The sequence below is a fragment of the Acartia tonsa genome, chromosome 5 (assembly GCF_053477335.1).
Source record: "Acartia tonsa isolate MP-2025a chromosome 5, ASM5347733v1, whole genome shotgun sequence".
NCBI lineage: Eukaryota > Metazoa > Arthropoda > Copepoda > Calanoida > Acartiidae > Acartia > Acartia tonsa.
In genome coordinates this window covers 19,555,266-19,576,832 of record NC_137264.1, presented here as the reverse complement: position 1 = coordinate 19,576,832, position 21,567 = coordinate 19,555,266, and the positions used below count along the sequence as shown (strand labels likewise).

Below are 21,567 nucleotides of genomic sequence, written 5' to 3'. Positions count from 1 at the left end.
TTGAGTGAAGATAAGATTTGGAAATATTGTCCTTTATTTTGATTTTCACATTTTGCCTGAGATTTATATATATATCTCAAGTAATTCTGAATGGAGACTGCACAATTTGTTCAAATAATATTATATTTTTTTTATTTTTAAATAAATTAAGTTATATGATATTTAATATTTTGAATTTTTAAGTAAATCCTAGAATTACATTTTAATAAATTCTAATCTCAAAGGATGCATTTGAAATTACACACTATTAAGAAAACCAAAACCATTTTGGTTAAATTCAGATTAAAGGATTATGCATAGAGCGTTATTTAAGCTTAATTATATCCAAATTAGATTTTTACCAAATTTACAAATTAAAGTATTTTATAATAAAGAATTTGATAAATTGTTTGATAAAGGGAAAAAATAGGAGAAAATGTAGAATAATACAACAACCATTTGATGAGTAATAAAAACTTTGTCATGAACCAATTGGGTAACCAACAAAATATGTACATATGATATGGCACACAAAATAAAAAGCTAGTGAACTTTTATTGCCATTTTTTCTGATGTAATTGCCAAAACTTGCCTGAATTGCTTCTTGTTTCAGAATACAAACTACAAGAAAAGTTTTTTTACAGTAATAACATAGATTAAAGGAAAATAATTTTAAAGTCTAAATATTAGATTTTTTGTTGAAAATAATTAAATAAAATCACAATTCTAGGGGTAAAAATACAGCAACAAATAGTTATTACAAATAAAGAATATATTACTCCAATACATTTATGTTTCCAAGAATAAGAATATAAATGACCAAGCAACAATCTATAAAGATTATTGGGGCAGAACATTGAAGAATGTTCACTATTTGAATCTGTTTTCATATGTATGAGTTTGTGTGTGTGTGGGTGTGTTTGGTTGTTTGTAGGTGTGTGTTGGTGGGTGTGTACAGTAATATAAACTGATACAACACCCAAGTTTTCCTATTTACTACAATTTATGATTTCTATGCCAGACTTTCATATGGATTTCTTGCCGGCATAAGCAGTAATAATATTTGGCGGGGAAATTAAAGCAAATCTATTTTATATTAGGTAAGAAATGGTTGGTTGGTTTCTCATTGATTGCATAAAAATATCATGATTGTTGAGCTTTAGTTGAAGATGACTTTAACATTTTTCTTAGATTTGCCAATAACTTACTAATTTCTACATGCTTTCCTGTTTGGTTGATTGTTGTTTCTGGTCAGTTGATGGTGTTGTTATGGTTACTGAACATGTTAACTTCTTGACCAACTTCTTATCATCCAACCACTTCTCCGCTTTTCTTGGTGGTGACCCACAATGTTAAAAAAATTCACTACCAATCATTTAACTTTATAAACTGAAAAATATAGATAAATTCTATTGTTCCCTCCCATCCTGATTTTAAAAATATTCATGGTAAACAAAGTAAAGTCTAGGTAATGAACATGTTTTTATCAAAAGTTTTCTATATTTAATGAAAATAATCAAACAAATAGAGCTTAAGAAAATTTTATATGGAATAAATTATCCTACCAAATAAATTAAATGACTGAAAAATCTCATTTAGTATTTTTTTGTATCACCTAATCTCGTCCATCCCTCTGTCTTGATATGGCTAGTGTAAGTGATGCAGAAAATGAGTTACCTAGAGCTATAAACAATAAACTTTAGAATGTCTACTATTTTTCTGGTTTCCAGTGTAATCATTTGTTTTTTTGTTTCATTAAATGTCTGAAAGTTAATCATAACTATTTTAGTCAACTGGAAGTATTGAGGCCTCACCATCACCTTCCCCTGGAAATTTTCCAACCACTATTACCCTTCACAATAGTTTCCCCAAAATGGGCACCCTTATACCAAACAGGTAAGTTTTCATAGTGTTTCTTCTTAGTCTAAAACAATGCTTTTATAGGCTTCATTTACTATATTTTTTACATAGATTGGCATCCCAAAAAAAAAGGTAGGATTTTATTTGTTTTTTTAGGCAAAATTTAAAATACTGATTATATGTAATAAGGTTACTCTTAATATGTTATTTATGAAATAAGGTGCCAATATTCAATTGAAATAAATCAAACTTGAAGATTTACAGAATAAGATAACTCTTAGCTTTAACAAGAAATATATTTTAATCATGAGCTGATATTCAGCCAATAAATTCCATTTGAAATTTCCGAAAATTAATTAATTTTGTTGGCGTAGAGTTGGCGTAAAACTTGTTTTTTTGATGTAGCTGAAGGGAAGTGAGTAGGAACTTCTATACAAAATAGGTATGTTTAATTAGTGTAAGTTAGACTAAAACAAAATATTTGATATTAGTTGGTAATAAAATAAACTTTTTTGGTACCAGTACTAATATATTAGGTTTTATTGTTTTTCTTGGACCTAAGAGGAATTTGACAAATTTTAAATTTTTTAGAAAATCCACCATAACTCCAATGAAACAATTGTGATTAATTTATGTCCAGCAAAGTTTTCATAACTAATTTTGATGTTCCTAAATTGTATGCTTGCAAGTGAGAGAAAGACAAAAAAATGTCCATCTAGATAACAGGATAAATTTTTTAAAATTTACATTGCATACAGATCATGATTAAGAGTCAGTCGTTAGAGGGGAAGGGGAATGAAGTAGGACACCTGCCACACTCATCCCTTGCCAACCATTAACAGCAACATATATGTACAATTCTTAAACTAAGGACTTAGTTTTTCCAAAGACATGTTCCTTTTTGTGTAAACAGTGTTTGCTTGAAGAAATCCTCTTATTAAATCCGAGCTTGAGTGAAGATTAGATGTAGCAAACTATGTGCATAGCCCTGCTGCAGCCTCACACTAATTTTACATTTGAATTTATATCTAGGGGGATAATTACATAGACAAGTTTTCATCACAAGTTAGTTATTTAATTATTCTATTGTTAATTTTTCTGGGCCCTAAAACCACCTTCAAATATATTTTTTGTAGCTCAATTGTGGTTATGATTGTTAAACATACTTATTTGTTGTTTACTCAAATACAGCTACAGAATACGTTCGTACAATGAATAAGGGGAGGGGGGGGGGGGGGGTTGTAGCCATCGGATACAGTTGAGTCTAGAAAAAGTTTCTCAAGTCTAGCTGTGTAAATGTATTTAATTTAATTTCAACTACAATCTTATGGGATATGCACTTACTGAAGAAGTGTCATCTTCTCTGACACCCACATATTACATTGCATCAGAGGGTTGTCTTGTGGTTTTGGAGGATGAACAAGAAAGGAAGGGGGTTTGTGAGATCACGTAAAACAAGGTGTTTAATAAAGGGAAAGGTAGGTTGCGGGTAAAATCCGTAAAGGTTGTGTTTTTGGAGGTTAAACAAGAAAGGAAGGGGGTTTGTGAGATCACGTAAAACAAGGTGTTTAATAAAGGGAAAGGTAGGTTGCGGGTAAAATCCGTAAAGGTTGTGTTTTTAAAGTTAAAAACAGTAGTAGAAAGATAAAAATTTATGTTAACTTAAAAAAAAAAATTGTCTGTAGTTCCTTTTAATAAGAAATACACATATTTAGTGAATATTATCGTTCTAATACTATTTTTAAGCCTTAAAACACACACTTACGGATTTTACCCGCAACCTACTTTTCCCTTTATTAACATCGCATGAAGTGAAAAAATAAGAAAGAGCAGTTGAAAATGACACTAAACTCGTATTGTTTACCCTTTAAAGTGTTTAATATTAGTTAAAATAGCTGTGGTATTAACGGTCAAAAGCATTATTTTGATATTTTACTTATTTCTAATTACATATCGTGTCTAAATGTAATAAACACCTTGGTTACGGCTTATTCCTTTTTCATAATTTTGATGAAAATTATCTACACGTAGACAATAAATTCATTGAATTTTGAAAAAAATATAACAATAGACAATAGACATAATACAAATATAGACATAATACAAGTAGGATATTCTTAGCACATTAAACTACATAGTACATATGCTAAATAATGTGCCTTCAAATATTTCAATTTCTTAATTAATATTATAGCATCCATGGAAAGAGTGTTTTTGCATGTGTATTTGTCAGTTGAATGATAACACATTGCTAGAAGAGAAAATAATATGTAGGAATTGATTGACGAAACAGACAGACTTACTGACATTCCCTAATTGAAAAGAAGCTTTACTATCAAAAAGGCAATAATAGTAGTAAAACAATGTACATTTGTTGAGTTGAGGGCCTACGGATTATCTTGATGCATATTTCTGGTGTAAATTATTCTAACGATTTCATTTCATGCACAATTAAGCTTTGCTTACCTCCCCCAGCTCCCTCTCCAAACGGGGGGAGGGGGGGGAGGTGATTTCTCCAACCCTCCACTTATCTTTTCCCCCTAGTCTCAATTTGCAAGGTATACTCCATGATTTAAATTTATCTAGGGAATAAGGAAGCTCTTGGCTAGAGAAAACAAAGGTTATCATGTTGTAAAAAGAAGTATGGATTTTTATTGTCGGTGGCAGAAGATTTCAATAACATAAACCGGGTTCTCCATTGTAGGTAAACTTCACATAGGTCCAATGTATGTTTTTAAGCAATTTTATTTTTTGATTTATTTCATGGAATGCTTTTTTTCTGCCCACCGCTCAAACTCCTAAAACACTGCCACAAGTAGTCCCCAATACCCAAAATGTAAAGCCTCCAGCTTCAATAACAATTAACTTTTAGGCATTTTTAAAGAACATATTAGGTAGATGAAAACTTTCATAAGGTATTATGTCTACTTGTGGCAGCACTTTCAACTGTGTATTTCTTGCAGGCTTCCTTTGATAGCCTTTATAGGATTTTGATATGGGTGCTTGAACGAACGTCTTTCTTGGTATGTACATACATTAAAACTGATTTTTTATTACAAAAAAAAAACACAGTTGAGAGTGTCCCATATTCAAAGAAACCATTTGTTGGTTTACAACAAGTGTGGAAAGGAAAAAAGAGGAATAAAGACATGCACACTTATATGGATATGAATTCTAATTTAAAAGTTTAACAAAACTTTTTTAAAAGTGAACATGTAATAAAAGGAATTGATTCTGGAATGAAAATGTGCTTGCCTGTAGATTCTAGAAAGCCTGGCCAATAAATAAATAATATGGGACTAATCTTTTTGCCTCAAAATTTAACAAAATGAAAAAAAAATTATTATGATGAAAAGTTTCTTGGTATTTTAATTTATTTATTGTCAACCAATAATTTATAAAAAAAGATAACCAAACTGTTAATTGGATTGTATGACTTTTGTCTGAAGTACTTTATTGGGAATTTGTTGGGCTTGAGTAATAGTATGGGCCAAGGTATGGGCCTACTGACCAGTCATAAAAGAATTTTTAAGGTTATTCATATGACATTGTGAGTTACTAATATATATTTGTAATGTCTTGTCAGCAAGTAAATACTTTACCAATTGCGCTAATGCCGCGGTTTATTATGAAACAGTTCTGTTTTATGTAACTTTTTCTCTGTCTTTGGATAAGAATTGAGGAAAATTTATTTTGAATTGAAACACGGAATTCATGTAGGCACCCACAAAATTATCCTGAGCTGGATCTTTAAATCATTTTAGTGGTGAGCCAGATTGGGGTGCGCCAAAGGTGATCCGGAGGTGGGCCGAAGGTGAGCCACAGCCACTGCTAAAAAACATTGATCTTTAAAAGATTTTTCGGCTTAGTGTTGTCAGATCGCTAGCCATTTTGATTTAAAGATCGATATGAGGTGCGCCAATCTGGATCACCTCTGGCGCACCCCGATCCAACTCACCACTAAATGATTTGAAGATCCAGCTCTGATCTTAAAATAAAAATTTTGAAAAAAGTAAGAGATTTTATATACATTTGATTTTATATAATTCGTTGGCATTCTCAAATAAACAATTTTTATGTATTTTGAGGATGAACATCAATTTACCGTCCATTGTATTATATCCTTTAAGATAACTGCAAGAGCGTAAATGGTAAAGTAATCGTTGCCGTTGCAGGTAAAAAAGTTCCTACTGATGTTATGTCAAGCTGTGGACATCGCTAATAAGAGTAAGGAGAATACTTTGGCCCAAAAACAAAAACGATTACCATGCAAAGATATAAATACGAAGGTTTATGAAATCAAAGGGGTTGGTTTTCTGACATGTTTTACTTCACTAAATACCAAATGCCTTCGGCAAAATCTCAAGCATACGAGATTGGTGTTTAGATTCCGGAGGCGACAATGGCCAAAAAAGGATATGTTATTTTGAATTAGCTTTTATTAGCAAAATTTTTTAATGTTATTTCGTATATAGGTATACTTGTGGCTGCGGCCCTAGGATCTGGGTGTTCTTTATTGAAAGGAGTAAGGAGGGGGTAGAAAAATAGCCAAAGACTAGTCTACAACCTATGTGAAGTTTCATGTAAGATGAAAATTCAATCAATTCAGTAGTTATTGAAATCTTAAGCTAGAGACAAAAAAATTTACTACTTTACATAAATGGATAACTTAATAATGTTTTTTTTTCTGTCCATCATGATCTCACTAACCACTAAACTAATTCAGATACCCAATTTCTTACTGATAGCAAAGTAAAAATATAATTTAATTCCGGTTAAGATTTTATTTCATTTTTTTCTTATTAATGACAAAAATGCTTTGAGTAATAGAAAAAGTTTATTAATAGAAAGGAAAAGTATAAAAACACTTAAAAGTACTAAAATGTAATAATTGCCTTTGAAAGAAAACGTTTAATTTTGTTTTGTTTTGTTTAGTTGTTGAGATCAAAACTTTTTGTTGCATTTTTCAGTTGAAGGGATAAGTATATTTGGCTAAAATTTAGCTAGATGGGTAGGTAGTTCTTTGAAGAGTTTGTTAAGTGATTACTTCAAAATTTCAAAGACTCATTTTTAAGTGGAATTTTCTACCTTTTTGTAATTTATTACAAATTTTGCTACTGTTTTCTCAAAAACTGTATGGTAAAAGATTTATCTCTCTTGATTTTAGTTAATTATATTTGCCATTTGATACAAAACCCTTAAGAGAATGACAAAAACTGCATGATAAAATCTTAAATAACGCCATCCTATATATTTTTCTGGTTACTTTTTCTTTATTTGTGACTAGAGTGCAAAGTAAATAATTGAGTTTGTTTAGAGTAGTAAATAAGGGTGGTGTGATAGTCGTAAATCATGTCAAAAAATTTAAATAGAAATAATATAATTATAAAGCATTTAATGGTTGAAAGTGGTAAAATATATTAGTTAATTTCACCAGACAAGGACAAAATTTATATTTAATTTTATTTTTTTTCTATGTTTTAAATAGCCTATTTTCATCATTTGTTATAACGGGATCTCCATATCTATTACTCTTTTCATTCTTTTCCTAATTGGTCATTAAATGCTTTTATAAAGTCTAAGTGATTTAAATACATAATAATTATAATTCACAATTATATGGAAATACACTTTTCTCTATTGGCACAGAATCCTACTAATTTCACCCGATTCAAACCGGTTGTGAACCACGACAAAATATTGTTTCATTGTTAAATTCTAACAAATCATCAGTTGTTTTATAAATAAAAAGATGTGATATTCAAATGAGTACATGATATATTCTTGAACCATGGTGTCATGAAGTGTATCAGCGGATACGTAAATAAATAATCACTAGATCTTCCAAAATATATCTTTATTTTTCAGGGTGTTTGTTGGCGGGATATCAACGAGCACAACAGAGTCAGAGCTACATCAGCTGTTCTCAGGCAATAGAACGATTCCATTTACAAATTAAACAAACATTCACAACTGCATACAATGTAAGAATCTAAGATATAGGGCACCAATAGAAAAATATTTGTACGAATGATAATTAGATAGTCTGAACTTTCCTCATTTTTAATTTTTAAAAAACCCTGCCTTACCTAACCTAACTTAGACTAAGCATCTAAAATACGTTTATGTTTGTGGTAAATATTTCATAAGAAGGAATTGACTATGTGTAAAATATTTTCCACGCCGCCGGTTACTTTGTATGATTACCATTTCTATAAATTTTGAAATATATTAAGTAACAAAAGTGATATTATCATTTTTCGGGTTTAAAATCTTTTTTTCCCTGGCATACATATAACCTTTCATCTTAACCAAACTATTTCTAAATCTGCATGGACAAGGGCCGGGACAAAGGAGAATTATATTTTTTGTTTGAAACTTCTTGAAATGTCTTAGGCCAATGAAAATTTACTATATAACTCTTTGTTCTTCAGTCCATCTCGCCATAATTGTGTTGGGAATTTGTGGGATATATGTAAATGTCTTAGCTGCTAATGAAGATAAATGTCTAAAGTTTCTTGTGAAGATTACCATGATCAATAAGTCCTTCTTTTTTAATGTTCTCCTCATTTTTTAAAATTTACTGCAGTATTACGAGCTTTTTAGAAATATTGTCAACCTTGATTTTAAATATTTTTAGTTCTGTAAGCACTATAAAAAGAAAATTTCTAGTTCTTGTTTTAAAAAGCTTCGCAACAATAAGATAAACAAATTTTGATAAAAAAAGAAATGAATTTGTAAAGCGAATCTCCTTTGCACCTTGCAGAGTTTGGGAACGTAAAACAAACCAAGATAATTGCTGATAGATCTGGAGTTTCTAAAGGTAAACAACTTATGTTTTAATAGAGAAGCTACTCTTAAACTCAATTTGTTTGTCCGTCTGAGATTTCCCTCAATATTGAGCATCTACTATAATTTATTCTGTTTGTACTCTATGATACTTTAAAACTCCATGGAAGAAACGTGATTTTGCTGGCTGCTATTAAAGTTAGTTTTTTTTGTAAAGATACCTATGACAATAAGCATTTTTTCTTACTATTTTTTGTCAGTTCATCTTACACGATCAAGGTTTTTATTTCACAATTAACCATTTCCTTTTAAAAATAAAATAAAAGGTATGTTTGTTCCTTTAACCCTCTCTGTTGGTAGAAACCCTTCATTCCAGGTTCAAAGTTTTCAGGTATAGAAGAACCCGGGTTTCTACATGGACACAGAAAAATATTATGTAAAGTAATCACACCATAAAAAAGGAAAATAACATCAAATATGGTGACAATGTTTTTTTTTAATTCTATAAATGTATAGTGTTGTGGGCTCTTGTTCAGTTTAAGTAGAAAAGGGTCGAATGCCAACCCTAGTTTATTTCATCTTCAAAATTTTATTTTTTGTCCCAAATGCCTTTAAATTAGTTTTTTAGAATGTATTTCCGTGTGTGTTTGTGTATGTTTGTCTGTTGTGTGTGTGTTTGTACTATTGTCGTGTGTGTGTTGGGGTATGTGTTTGTCTGATGTGTACTTTGTACAGGTGTGCATCAAAGCTTCAAGTTTCAGATAAACTAGGGATGCAGGGATAGGACAATAATGATTAATTTTAATTATGAATATTACTCAATTTTCTGCCTATCTGCGATGAACAACCCTTACAAGGGCAGACTATACATTTATTATTTGGTGGGTGGGTTGGTTGGTTGGCTAGCATTGGGGTTGGTATTATGCAGTATTTGGTGCAAAAAAGATACATCTTTTACTCTTTATATCAAATAAGGTATTTATTTAGAAGTCACCCCCTGCCGCCAACCGCTACCCCTCCGGGGCTCAAAAAATACGTAAAGTACTACCCAAAAGTAAACTTTTATCCCAAATAACCTATAGTCTCACAAGCCTAATAATCATTGAGTAAGCGAAAGTGGCAAAACTCCCCCCCCCCCTTATTATACAAAAAAAAAGTTATTTCATTGACTTGAGTACTATTTATTATTGGGCTTTATGACACATGGCTATTTTACACAACTGGCATGAAATATATTATTCTTAAAGTATGTTATGAAGAGCCGATTAAAGTATTACAATATTTTGTATTTTATTGAACATTAAGGTCATGGCTAAAATCTTGTGCTTGATGTTTATAATTAATGATGCTTTGGTGCCAATTTTTTTATTATGACTACCAAAGTTTTAAGCACAAATAACAGGGACCTTATGGTATAGGTCAATGGACGATAAATTTATTTACATCCCCAATGATGATAAACCAAATAAAAATTCAACTTTTGAAGGAACAAGAATTTCCTTTTTTTATAATTTTACTTAGATCATAGAAAGAAAACGAAGTAGCGCGTTTGTCTTATGTTCACGATAGCTTTTCTCCAATTTCTAGCCCCAGCGGGAGGCTCTTACCCTGCGTGGCTAATTTCCTAACCCAAAGTAAACTATCAAAATTTTTGTGAAAATACGACTAAACCCGCTACTTTGTTTGGGAATAGTCCCTTTCGTAACATCGCCCCATAAGGGGCGATTCGTCGTATTTTTAAAATGGCTTTTTATAGGTTATTTTAGGTTAGGTTAGGTTATATTGGGTTAGGTGATTGTCCCACAGGGTTAGGTAATTGGCCCCGTAGGGTTAGAGCCCACCGCAGGGGCTAGAAATAGGAGAAAAGCTACTGTGAAAAATACGAAGAATCGCCCCATAAGGTGCGATGTTACGAAAGGGACTATACCCCTTTGTTTTCTTTCCATGATCCCTACAGTTATCTATTGCAGTCTAGCTTTGTGTAAGTTTCTATTATGAGACATTGTGTGGTTTACATAATCTTTGGTTTGGTCATTAGTTTTAAGATTATTATGTCATATAATAGGCAGTTTTAGAGTTGTTTTAGAGATACTTTTGCCTTTGTTGCACATAAGTTGTATTTTAGAGGTGAGGGGGTAGTTTTTGATGGTTTTAGTTGTTACCATATGTAAGGTTAGGTTGTATTAGGTAAAGAATAGTCCCGCAGGGTTAGGGGAATACAGGTATAGGCTCCGGAAGGTTAGAGACCTCCATCTCCTTATGTTATATTTTTTTAATTCAAATAATAAGGTGTAAGATTTATGTGCTTAACAGGCACTTTAAGGTAAAGCACTGTAAATTTAAATGAAGTGATATAACCAATTCATATGTAGGTTGAAAGTGTAGGTTAGGATTATTGGATGGTGTTCCTCTGAAAGAAGTGATTCTTCCTTGAATTACAATATAATATATATATTACAAGATATAAAGTTAACTTGGCATATAAAGCATTATCTTCAAGTTTATGATTTTGGTTTATTACCTATGATGTTCACATTTATAGAATTAGAAAACATATCTGTAAAGTAAAATACATATATACCTTCCCCTGGGATTTAAAGGGATAAGACACTGGCTGATAAATTGCTGTACTTCCCCAAAGATGAAAAACAAAATTACCCAATTAGTGGATGAAACGATTAAACCAACCAATTAAAATTCAATAAAATCCCTCAAAGTAGTTAAGCCATCTCGCAACTTTGTACAAGAAAATATTGGAATAAAAAAAACATTGTTCCTCTGTAAAATGAAAAAGTAAATTTACGGTTTCTGTTCATTAACTTTTAACTTAGACAAGCAATAATTTTTTTTAAAAATGTAGTTGGGCAATCCTATAATATATAGAAGTAAGGTTTTTTTTTGTCTGTAGCTAAGGATCTCGGTAACTGATGGTCCTAATTGATTAATTTTCAGGGAATCTTTAAAATTGTCTTTGGCCAGATCGCTGTTCCCTAGAGGCTGAGGGCGAAGCTATCTATGATATCGAGTCACCAATTTTCACAAATGACTATTTTCATTAAATTCAAAGCAAACTTAACCTAGGGTAAACCAGAAATACAATTTTAAGAATTTTAAAATTCAATCGCGTTAAGAAAATCTTTTATTTGTTTTTCTTTTAAATCTTAAAACTATTAATAAGGTATGTAATGCTAAAGGAGAAAGTTATACCCAATCCCATAGTATTCTAAATATTTTTCCTGTTGTTCCTATTTCTAATATCTTGCACATCAAATATAAATTGATTCAGGTTCAAACTACGGCGGGCATATCAGAAACTTGATTGTGGATATATTTCTCAAGCTAAATTAGTTGTATGATTCGAAAAAAATTATTATTTAGTTGCATTGGTCCTTCGAAAATCTTAAGAGGTTAACTGTGGGGGGTATTTTTTATGGCCTTAGTCAAAATTAACCATATGATTGTTAACACAGAAAGAACTGTAATTTTTTTCCGTTGTCGAATAGTTTTTTTTTAGCTTAAACTTGCAGAAAAAAATTGTAGTTAAATCTGTAGCTTTTACATTTTTGTATTAAATTCAATAAAAATAAGGCTTCGTGAAATAAATGATTTCTATCTCAACTTAAGCATCATTTAAAATGATTGTTAGTTTTGACCAAAATGGTGAGAAAGAGTGTCAAAATTAAGTAATGTTGTATCCATTATTTTATATTAATTGTTGGGATACAGTTTGTGTGCACAAGCGAATTAAAGGAGACGAGTAGAGTGGAGGGTTCAATTAAATGCATCCAGGTTCATTTAGGGGGGTATCACCTGTTCTCTTCTGTGTCCTGTCCTCCCTGAACCTTTTCTTTTTGGGATCTAGTCCTTTACGCCTTATCATTTTCGTGTTCCATCCTCTTTGTATTCCACCCCACCCCACTTAGTGCTGCTCTCTATCATGGTTTACCACCTTTCCCACAAAGTTTGGGCTCTCATTTTTCTTGCTGAAAAAAGTTGCCCAATTCATCCATGATCTCTCCCTTGATAATTTCACCCCTTCTCGCTCTCTCTTACAACCCTCTGCTTTTTAAAGCGGTTTCCATATTTATTAACTTCACTTATTTTACGTTACAATAAGAGTGTACCTAAGTTGGCCACATTATGTTGCTCTGCAATAATATATCTGTGGGAACCAATTTTTGCTGAATAAATTGAACTTGGTAGCATTTCCTGCAGTTTTTTTGCATCGGATATTATGAAAGTTTTGAAGGCATAATTTTTCATTTAAATCCCTGAGTTAGGCTCCATGATACTACCTTGCTGTTACCCCCCCCCCCTCTCTCCTTTTTACCAGCTGACAGGGACAGGGATAGATGTATTACAAAAAGAAATGTGAAATATTCTTTAATAGTATATAAAAAGTTATTATCATTTAAATTATAAAAATATTATCAGTCAAAAACATTAAATATACTGGCAAGAACTTTAAAGGGTTTGATACACTTATGCCCACAACAGGACATTACATTAAGTAATTCAAACAGACTCCTTAAAGGAATCCTGCAAGAAATACCACGCTTTAACTGCTGAAAGACTGCCACAAGTAGACCAAATACTCCAAATTTGAAGCCTTCAGCTTCTATAACAAAAAAGTTCTAGGCATTTTAAAATGACATTTTATGTACAATGGAAATTTTGAAAGAATTGCAATGCTCATGTTGAAAACTTTAAAATTAAACTACGTGGCCTAGAAACAAAATTATAAGCTTATTTTTTGTCATAAATTTAGGTTTCCAGTAACTAATTATATTTTTACAATAAAAACTAATTTTTATAGTCAAAATCATTAAAAAAAATTAAGTTTTACTTGCGTTGTACCGAATGTACTGTAGCCAATCAGAAGGCTGAATCAGCTTAACAACCAATCACAGCTAAGCTTGTATTAGTTTACCCCTTTGTTTCCGCTATGATTTTCGTTTAAAAATGCAATTTAAATCGAATTTTTTTCATAGATTTTGACTATGAAATGTGGTGTTTTTATTGTAAAAATGTAATCAGTTACAGGCAATCTGAGTTTCTGACAAAGATAAGGTTATAATTTTATGTCTAGGCAACGTAATTTAATATTGTTTTTTCTTTTATGAGGATTGCAAATCTTTCAAAAATTCCATTGTACATAAAATGCTATTTTGAAATGCCTAGAACTTTTTTGTTATTGAAGCTGAAGGCTTATAATTTGGGGTATTGGGTCTTCTTGTGGCAGTCTTTCAGCAGTTAAAGCGTGTTATTTCTTGCAGGCGTCCTTTAATGGTACGACAATTGTCTGAAAGTCCTCTCTGTTCATGGTAATTATTTGCACCTTACTCATCAGCAGTTTTTTAGTTTGCCAGACTGTCTAATTAATTTAGCTTTGCTTTAATTCATGAATGTTTTTTCTTGATTAACATGTCAAATTGTCTTAAATTACATTATAATTTACACTTCTGGACTTATTCAATATTTGCTTTTGTCGTCCCCCTCCGCTGCTAGCATGTACCAGTGCAAATAAATGGATGTAAGTTTTGCAAAACTCAAGATTTTAAAAGTAGGCATAAGATTAGAAAACCATAGCTGAGCTCATTTTACATAGCAGCAAGCAGTTTTCAGGCTTTGAAGTAAATACATAACAAACTTTTGGTAAGCTTAATGAAAATTCTAATAGGCTCTTAAGCATTATGTTTTTGAATACAATGCAAAAGAAATTTTTCTTCCAAAACAAAAGCTAATAAATGGAAACTTATTTTAAAGCAGATATTTAAATCATTCTTTGATACTAAAGATTTTTAATATGAATCATTGCATGTACTAAATGAAAACAGAAATCTCAAGTTAAAACAAACTTAGACTGGTTAACTTATTTTTTTTTAAAATCTATTTAATTCTATTAATAGATAGCTAGGCAACGACTAATTTTATTAATACAATTTAATAATCAAATAAACATTCTTGGCAACAATAAATAAAAGGGTTCATTGCCACAATATTAAAATATTGGAAAACATATTTCCATCTTCAATTTTTATAGCATTTACTGATTTTCCACAGTGCCCATATGAAAGGCCATAAATATTACCTATACACACACACACACACACACATATTAAATATAAAATATCAAAACAGCAAAACAAATGGAATCCTTAAGAGGGTTGGATTTGTGTCCAGCGAGTAGGGATAAAATCTGTCAACTGTTAAAATATGGCCCATATATTATCCTATGCAACAAGAGGATTCAATATTTACACAGCTATAAGTCAGCCTTTTAGACTTAAATAATTCTAATATTATCAACAATTTTAATATTTTGTTTACATATAGAATAAGTTAGCAAAAAGTAATTTGTTTGTGACATTTGGTAGGATGTTGTGCATATGAAAAATTTGTCAATATTTGTTGGTGGTTGGAGATAAAAGAACATTGTCTTATTTGTGGATAAAATAACTTTTTCTCACTCTTTCAAGAGGCAATATTTTGTAACACAGATAAGAGGATCTAGAGCTCTAGGTTTGCATAACTTGGTGGATGCATTTCATATTATTTGGGAATCTTAATTAACACATTATGACTTAAAAACACAGGAAGTTAGGAATGTGCAGTTTCTGTTTCATGGTTAAACTGTACGTTTATTTAGTGGGTCATCAATAACAACTTTTCATTCTAACAAAAAAATTTATCTCTACCTTTAAATTTCCACTGTTTTTGTAATTCCTAAACAAAAGTTGACAAAATTAAATAGTTTAGAATGGATATGTATTTAATTGTTTAGTCAATCTTTAATGTGCTCCAAATTGTTGAAACACATTTTATCTGTGAATTGAATGTAAATATATGCAAATATTTTGCATTCTAATCACTTAATGGATTGTCCTTAGGTTAGTTGTATGGTTTGTAATATGATATGGTTGAAAATGCATCAAAGATAAAGTGATGGGATGGTTTGCAAGTATACTTTCATACTTAGGGTCCTAATCTACTATGAGATGATATAGTTTTATATTTCCTTCCTAGACTAAATATCAATTTATTGATTTTTGACACTTTTAGATGTAAAACAAGATTTTTTTTCTTTTATTTCAAATTAGTGTTGTGGCCCACATCCTAATTCACAAAACAATATTAGACCTCATTCTAAATATGAGGTCTATATATTTCTGATTTGCATTCTCTAGCAACAGATTTGGTCAACATGTTATCAAGTAATAAAGCCCCACTTAAGTGTATTCAACAAATCTGCACAAATATATATTTGCAGTTATATTTATGTTTATTATTTATCACAAACGTTTATAATATTTTTTATATTTATACTTAATAAATAAATAGGAATACAAAATTGATTATACTTTATAAATACAAGTGTGGCATACCATAGCAGGGATAGGTTTACTAGCTATGACATCTTCATAATCCTGCATTTTAGAACAAAAGTTTCTTTACTTCATTTTGTAATTTTCTTATTTGAAGCATTTACAGCATGGTTTTAAAGAAAAGCATTCAAACATAATAACAGCTGTCCCTCTAGCATCTATGAACTTAGCATATAGGTCCAGTGGAGAATTAGCATAAAACAATCTTTAGACTTAAAGGGGGGAGGCGGAAGTGACACTTTTTTGAAACCAAAACTAAAAGTCAAAGGAAATCAACTAAATAAAGAGTTACAGCTCTGAGATTTGACATGGCAGTTGCTTCAAAGAGGTATAATATTGAACTGTGAAGAAAAGGCAGCGGAACCTGCCAAAAACCGCCGTTTCCCATTGAATATTTTTTACTTTCATCGCCAAATACAAACATAAGGAACGACAGGAAAGGCTGCAAATGCAGGAGAATAGAAGTGTGGTTTTACTAGAAGTATGAGGCTGGTCAATATATTTGCCCTTGACACTTGCGATTTTAACATTAACATCTCAGAGTTGTAACCCTTTATTTAGTTGAGTTCCTTTGACTTTTAGTTTTGGTTTCAAAAAGTGTCAATTCCGCCCACTCCCTTTATTAGTAAATAGTTATTTTGAGACATATTTTAAGCTTCCCTAAACAGATAACAAAACCAGTTCAACTGTTAAAGACAATACTACTTTATAGTGATAATGCATTATATTAGACATAGTTTTTAAAGGTATAATCATATGCATTTAAATATAATTGTAAATAACTTTAATTTTAAATTCGTGTCAATAAAGCAAACTATTTCATTCCAACTTGTATGTCTTGGTTTGAATCCAGCATATTCCGAGAGCATTCACAATCAATTGTGTGTCATAATTTCACGCTATTCTGGACTAATCTTGTGGGTAAACTTACATTTGAGTAGATATAATTGCATACCTACCTACCTACTCCTCCAGGTTGTTTCTTCACCATCATCTCCACACATTATTGCATACTTTGCCCTGCTTTCCATCTCTTCCCCCATCTTAACTCTCAGGGATGGTAATAATTTTCATAGATTAGTCTATGTAACATTTATATAATGAAAAAAGGTCATATTTAAATAGAACAATTGACTGTTTGTCCATACAAATGGCAATTTGAAGCAAAACAGTCCAAACTGCAATTCTTAAGATTTAAAAAAAAACATAAACTGATATAATTAGAATTTTAGTTTTTGTTTGATTTCATATGTTGATGAGAATCCTTATTCTTAAATCTCTTCATCTTATTCAAATGAATTTAGATGTCCTGCTCCTGTTATGTTTGTTTAACTCCAAGACTTTGGTTTGATGGGAGGACTTTAATAAACAAAGATTGTATATATTAGTTCATATTAAATTTTTGAAATTCTATGTTTATTTTTTGTATTGAAGTTGTTAACTAAAAAAATACAGCTAGGTATCCTACATATTTCTCATTTATTTCTTTCTCTCTATTTTGTAAATAAAAATGAAACCTAGACTTTATGTATACAGACTTGCCCTTGTTTTTGAGTAACCCCCCAGGGAAAAACCTGGATTGAGCTTTAAGAGAAAGAGAAATGTATTATAGGGATGGTGAAAAGCATGGCAGGTTTAGGTTAGGTATCTTTTAGTGTTAGTAGCCATGAGAGAAAGAGATACATCATATAGATGGAGTAGGAATTCAGTTGATATAAAATCTAAGGATTTAGAGATTTATTAAGTATTTTTTAGTGTGTTTTTATAGGTTGATGTGTTAATTTTAAGACTACTTTAAAGCTGTACTTCCATGAAATGCATAATGTTTTTGTTTTCTTAAAAATTTAAAATCAGCTGATGTTCAATGTTCATTTACTAGAGTTATAAAGAAATGAACTTAATGTGATTTATAAACAGATGGAATTTTAAATTCAGTAGTAAGTAAAATTACCTACAATTTATTTTTTTTTCCCTTGATCCCTAGGTTGATGGCAGGCAAGGGGAGGGGGTGAGGTGCATTCTGTGCACAGAAATTATTGAATCCTTTTGCATAATACATTCCTGACTCACTTTAAATATTCTCTTCTCTACTCCAGGTGTGGAAGGGAACCATACAAAATATAGGGTAGTCCGGGGTAATTCTTTTGCCTTAGGGTAACTTCAGTCATGGACAAATGAGGAATTATGTTTGTCTCGGATATGAATTAAACGAGAACATTTAGTTGGGTAGAACAAAACGCATTGAAGCCCTGTAAGTTTGTTTTTAGGAAAATGATACAATTTTTTTTACTTCTTATCTTAACGGGTAAGACAATGAACAATAAATTGATGTACCTGCCTAATGATTGAGATTATTGGTTTAAACATTTGGACACTTATAATTTATGAACCAACCAATCAAAACTTAATTTAAGTACTGAAAGTTCTAAATCCATAAGATAAGAAAATGTGTTCATATGATCTTTTATGAGAGTTCGAATAAAACATGATTTGTCTCTTTTAGTCCAAGAAGAAAATATTTCTAGAACTTTTAGAAGAGGGCTAATATGTCATATTAATCCTCAACCAGGGTTATCCCCAGGCAGCCAAACTTAACCCCATCTACCCTGCAAGATATTGCTGTTTCAATTTATACTGCAACAAATATGTATTTATTTTTGTATTTTATGTACATATATTCATTCTCTGTAACATACATTGATAAAATAGCAATAACATGTATATCCTACATAATTAGTATTTTAAAAGAAATTAAAAGCTACAAATTTTCTTTATTCAAAAAACTAAAACAAGCAATAATAAAAAAAATTGCATCACAAAATTTACTTCGAAATTTAAGGTAAAACAGCTAGCTGAATAGTTAATTAGTCTTGTTGCTATTTTGAAAGTAGACTAGTTAACAAAAGTCTCATTGTTTTCAGTACAGACCTACATATCATTATATTTTACTAAAGTTACAGCTGATTATTATGGCAATAATACGCCAAATGAAAGATATCATGGATAACTAAAAACAAGTATTTCATAGGGAATTTTAATTCCCTCATAGGTATTACATTAATTTTTAAAGTAAATGTTTTTCTGTTTCAGGATATGGATTTGTGACCTTTGAGACTGAAGAAGAGGCTAGAAGACTCCAGGTAAGTTTTTAATCTTTAATCTACCTTAGCTAATATTATTCATAATATTCAGCAGCTAAAATCCACATTATTTTGCTTTTTACCTTTGATATTTAAAAAAAGTTAGAAGACCAAAGTTCATTTTCGTCAACTTGACTTAAATATAGCATTTTTATACTCTTTACTTGATGTATCAATTGTCTTAATACTTGGATTACGATAAATGTGATAGAGATCCCTCCCATTTCCCTCGATTTCTTAAGATACTAAAATTAATATAAATGTACTGAGAATTATATTTGAATTATCTATTGCATATGTTCAAGGATGTGTATTATAGAAATATTTTTATATAATAATATCAGTTAGATATTATTATTTATTGAAGCACCATAGCCCAGTGGTAACGTACCGAGTTACGGTGATGAAAGTCCCATGTGGCTATTTGAATTTCTCAGTCGCAATAAACCTTGTAATTTCCCCTAAGTTGTTTTAGAAGGTAAATTATTTAGTAGTATGAATAAGTTTTAATTGATTTGTTGACAATACCTGCTTTAAAAATATTTTGACTATTTTTTAATCTCCAAACACATTTTTAAAAGCGAAGCTTTTCTATAATTAGGGTCGGTCCGTCCGTACGTCCGTCCGTCCGTAACGGGTAGCTTTTTTTTGTTAATTTAGACATGTTAGAATTGTCCTATCGATTCCAAATTTTGCATGATGATTCCTTTAGTAGTTAGGTACGATTTAGAAAGCGTAGCAACTCTATAATCATTACCAAAATGTCCGTACGTCCATTTTAAAAATGTTGATTTTTTAACATTTTTAACAACAAATTTGTATGTGACCTAATTATCCGATTGGTCTGATTTTTGGTATACTGATTCCTGGGACAACAAAGTACAATATTATAAGCAAAGCAACTCTATAATCAAGTCCTAAAAATGTAAGTATGTCCATAATCATTATCCTGTATCATGCAGTTTTTCAACATATTTACTTACAATTTTGCTTTGACTCTTATACATTCGCATTCTGATTATTCAGTTCTGACATTATACAAGTGTTAATGTCCGTTTCTCCTACCGTTTCAGGGCTTCGCTTTTATGGATGTTGTCATCCTTGTTACAGTACAAATAGACATAAAGTTCCATTCTTAACATTACTTCTAAGTTTGAGAATTTTAGATATATACCATTTTATATTCCCAGCCCTGAAAATATAAATATAGAATGAAATTTAATTTCACATTTTTGAAGCTGTTCATCAAATATAATAGCTTTTATGATATAATTTGTGTCTACTTTATATTCTTATATTTCATGACAGATAAGTTATGGAATAATTTAAATTCAAAATAATTGCCCAAACGGCTTAGAAACTGATTCTTTTCAACCGAAATTAAGCCGGTTCTGAACATATTTTGTAGAGATGGTCCATAGAAACAAACATGATTGTTTTAAAAACCACACAAGAAATATTACTTAATTTTCAATAACTTTGAGTAACATTGACTAAAGCAAAGGGTTGGATTTGACAGAAGAATTTTTTTTTAAACAATTAATAAAGTTTAAATTAAAAGACGAAAAATGGTCAATTTTTTCCATCCAATTACAGACATTTTCATAATGTTTTTTTTTCAATAACAAAAAATAACATTTAGCCGCGTTACACGTATTTTTAAGGTCCCAAAACTATTGCCTCAACCAGCCCTCTTAAAATTCAGTATTTTTTTCGTGTGTCATGTTTGCTTGAACAAAATTCTATGTCACTGATTACTTATTATTCTAAGATAATTAACCTTGTTTTGTTGTGCTAAACTCAGGCAAATTAGGGGATAAGACAATAGATGTATTGTACACCCCAATTATATGATAAAAATAACCCCTTCAATTATGCTGATTAAAATAATTGCTTAAAATGTTTGGACGTTGCTTAGTTTTACTAACAAATCAAGATTTAAAAAGTACCCAAGGTTTTAAAGCCAATGATTTAAAAACTTTGGGTAGCCGAATACAGCACAATGTCCCTTATATTCCTGATTAAACTAGAACAATCGCTTCTAACAGTAGTGCATCAATAAGAAACTTAGGATATTATGAGCATTAGTTATTATTCAGATATAAATCACTAAATTACTTTTATTTTAACTAGCTGATAGGCCCCTAGCATCTTGGGGCTTTGTAATCGAAAGAGTAGAGGGGAGTAGAAAAATAGCTCAACACCGTCCCAAGACTGAAATATGAAAAAAATAGCCTAAAACCGCCATGGGAACTACATATGTTAAGCTTACCTAATATAGAGAAACCCAATCGGTTCAGTAGTTATTGAGATCTTATGCTTCAGACAAATACTTACTACTACACAAAATAGGATATCTACTTTTAATAACAATAAAACTTTCAATATGTTTATAATCCGGTATTGAAAACATT

The 21,567-nt window shown here is 30.7% G+C and overlaps 1 protein-coding gene across 1 annotated transcript in view; it reads left to right on the top strand.

The window, feature by feature from the left end:
* Positions 1-21,567, top strand: part of LOC145318956 (uncharacterized) — a 115,140-nt gene that overhangs the window by 25,281 nt on the left and 68,292 nt on the right. The window contains exons 4-7 of the mRNA XM_080160722.1: positions 1,769-1,875; positions 7,708-7,769; positions 8,606-8,662; positions 19,104-19,153. Of these exons, the coding sequence (XP_080016848.1) occupies positions 1,769-1,875; positions 7,708-7,769; positions 8,606-8,662; positions 19,104-19,153 (276 nt within the window). The remainder of the gene's footprint in view (positions 1-1,768; positions 1,876-7,707; positions 7,770-8,605; positions 8,663-19,103; positions 19,154-21,567) is intronic.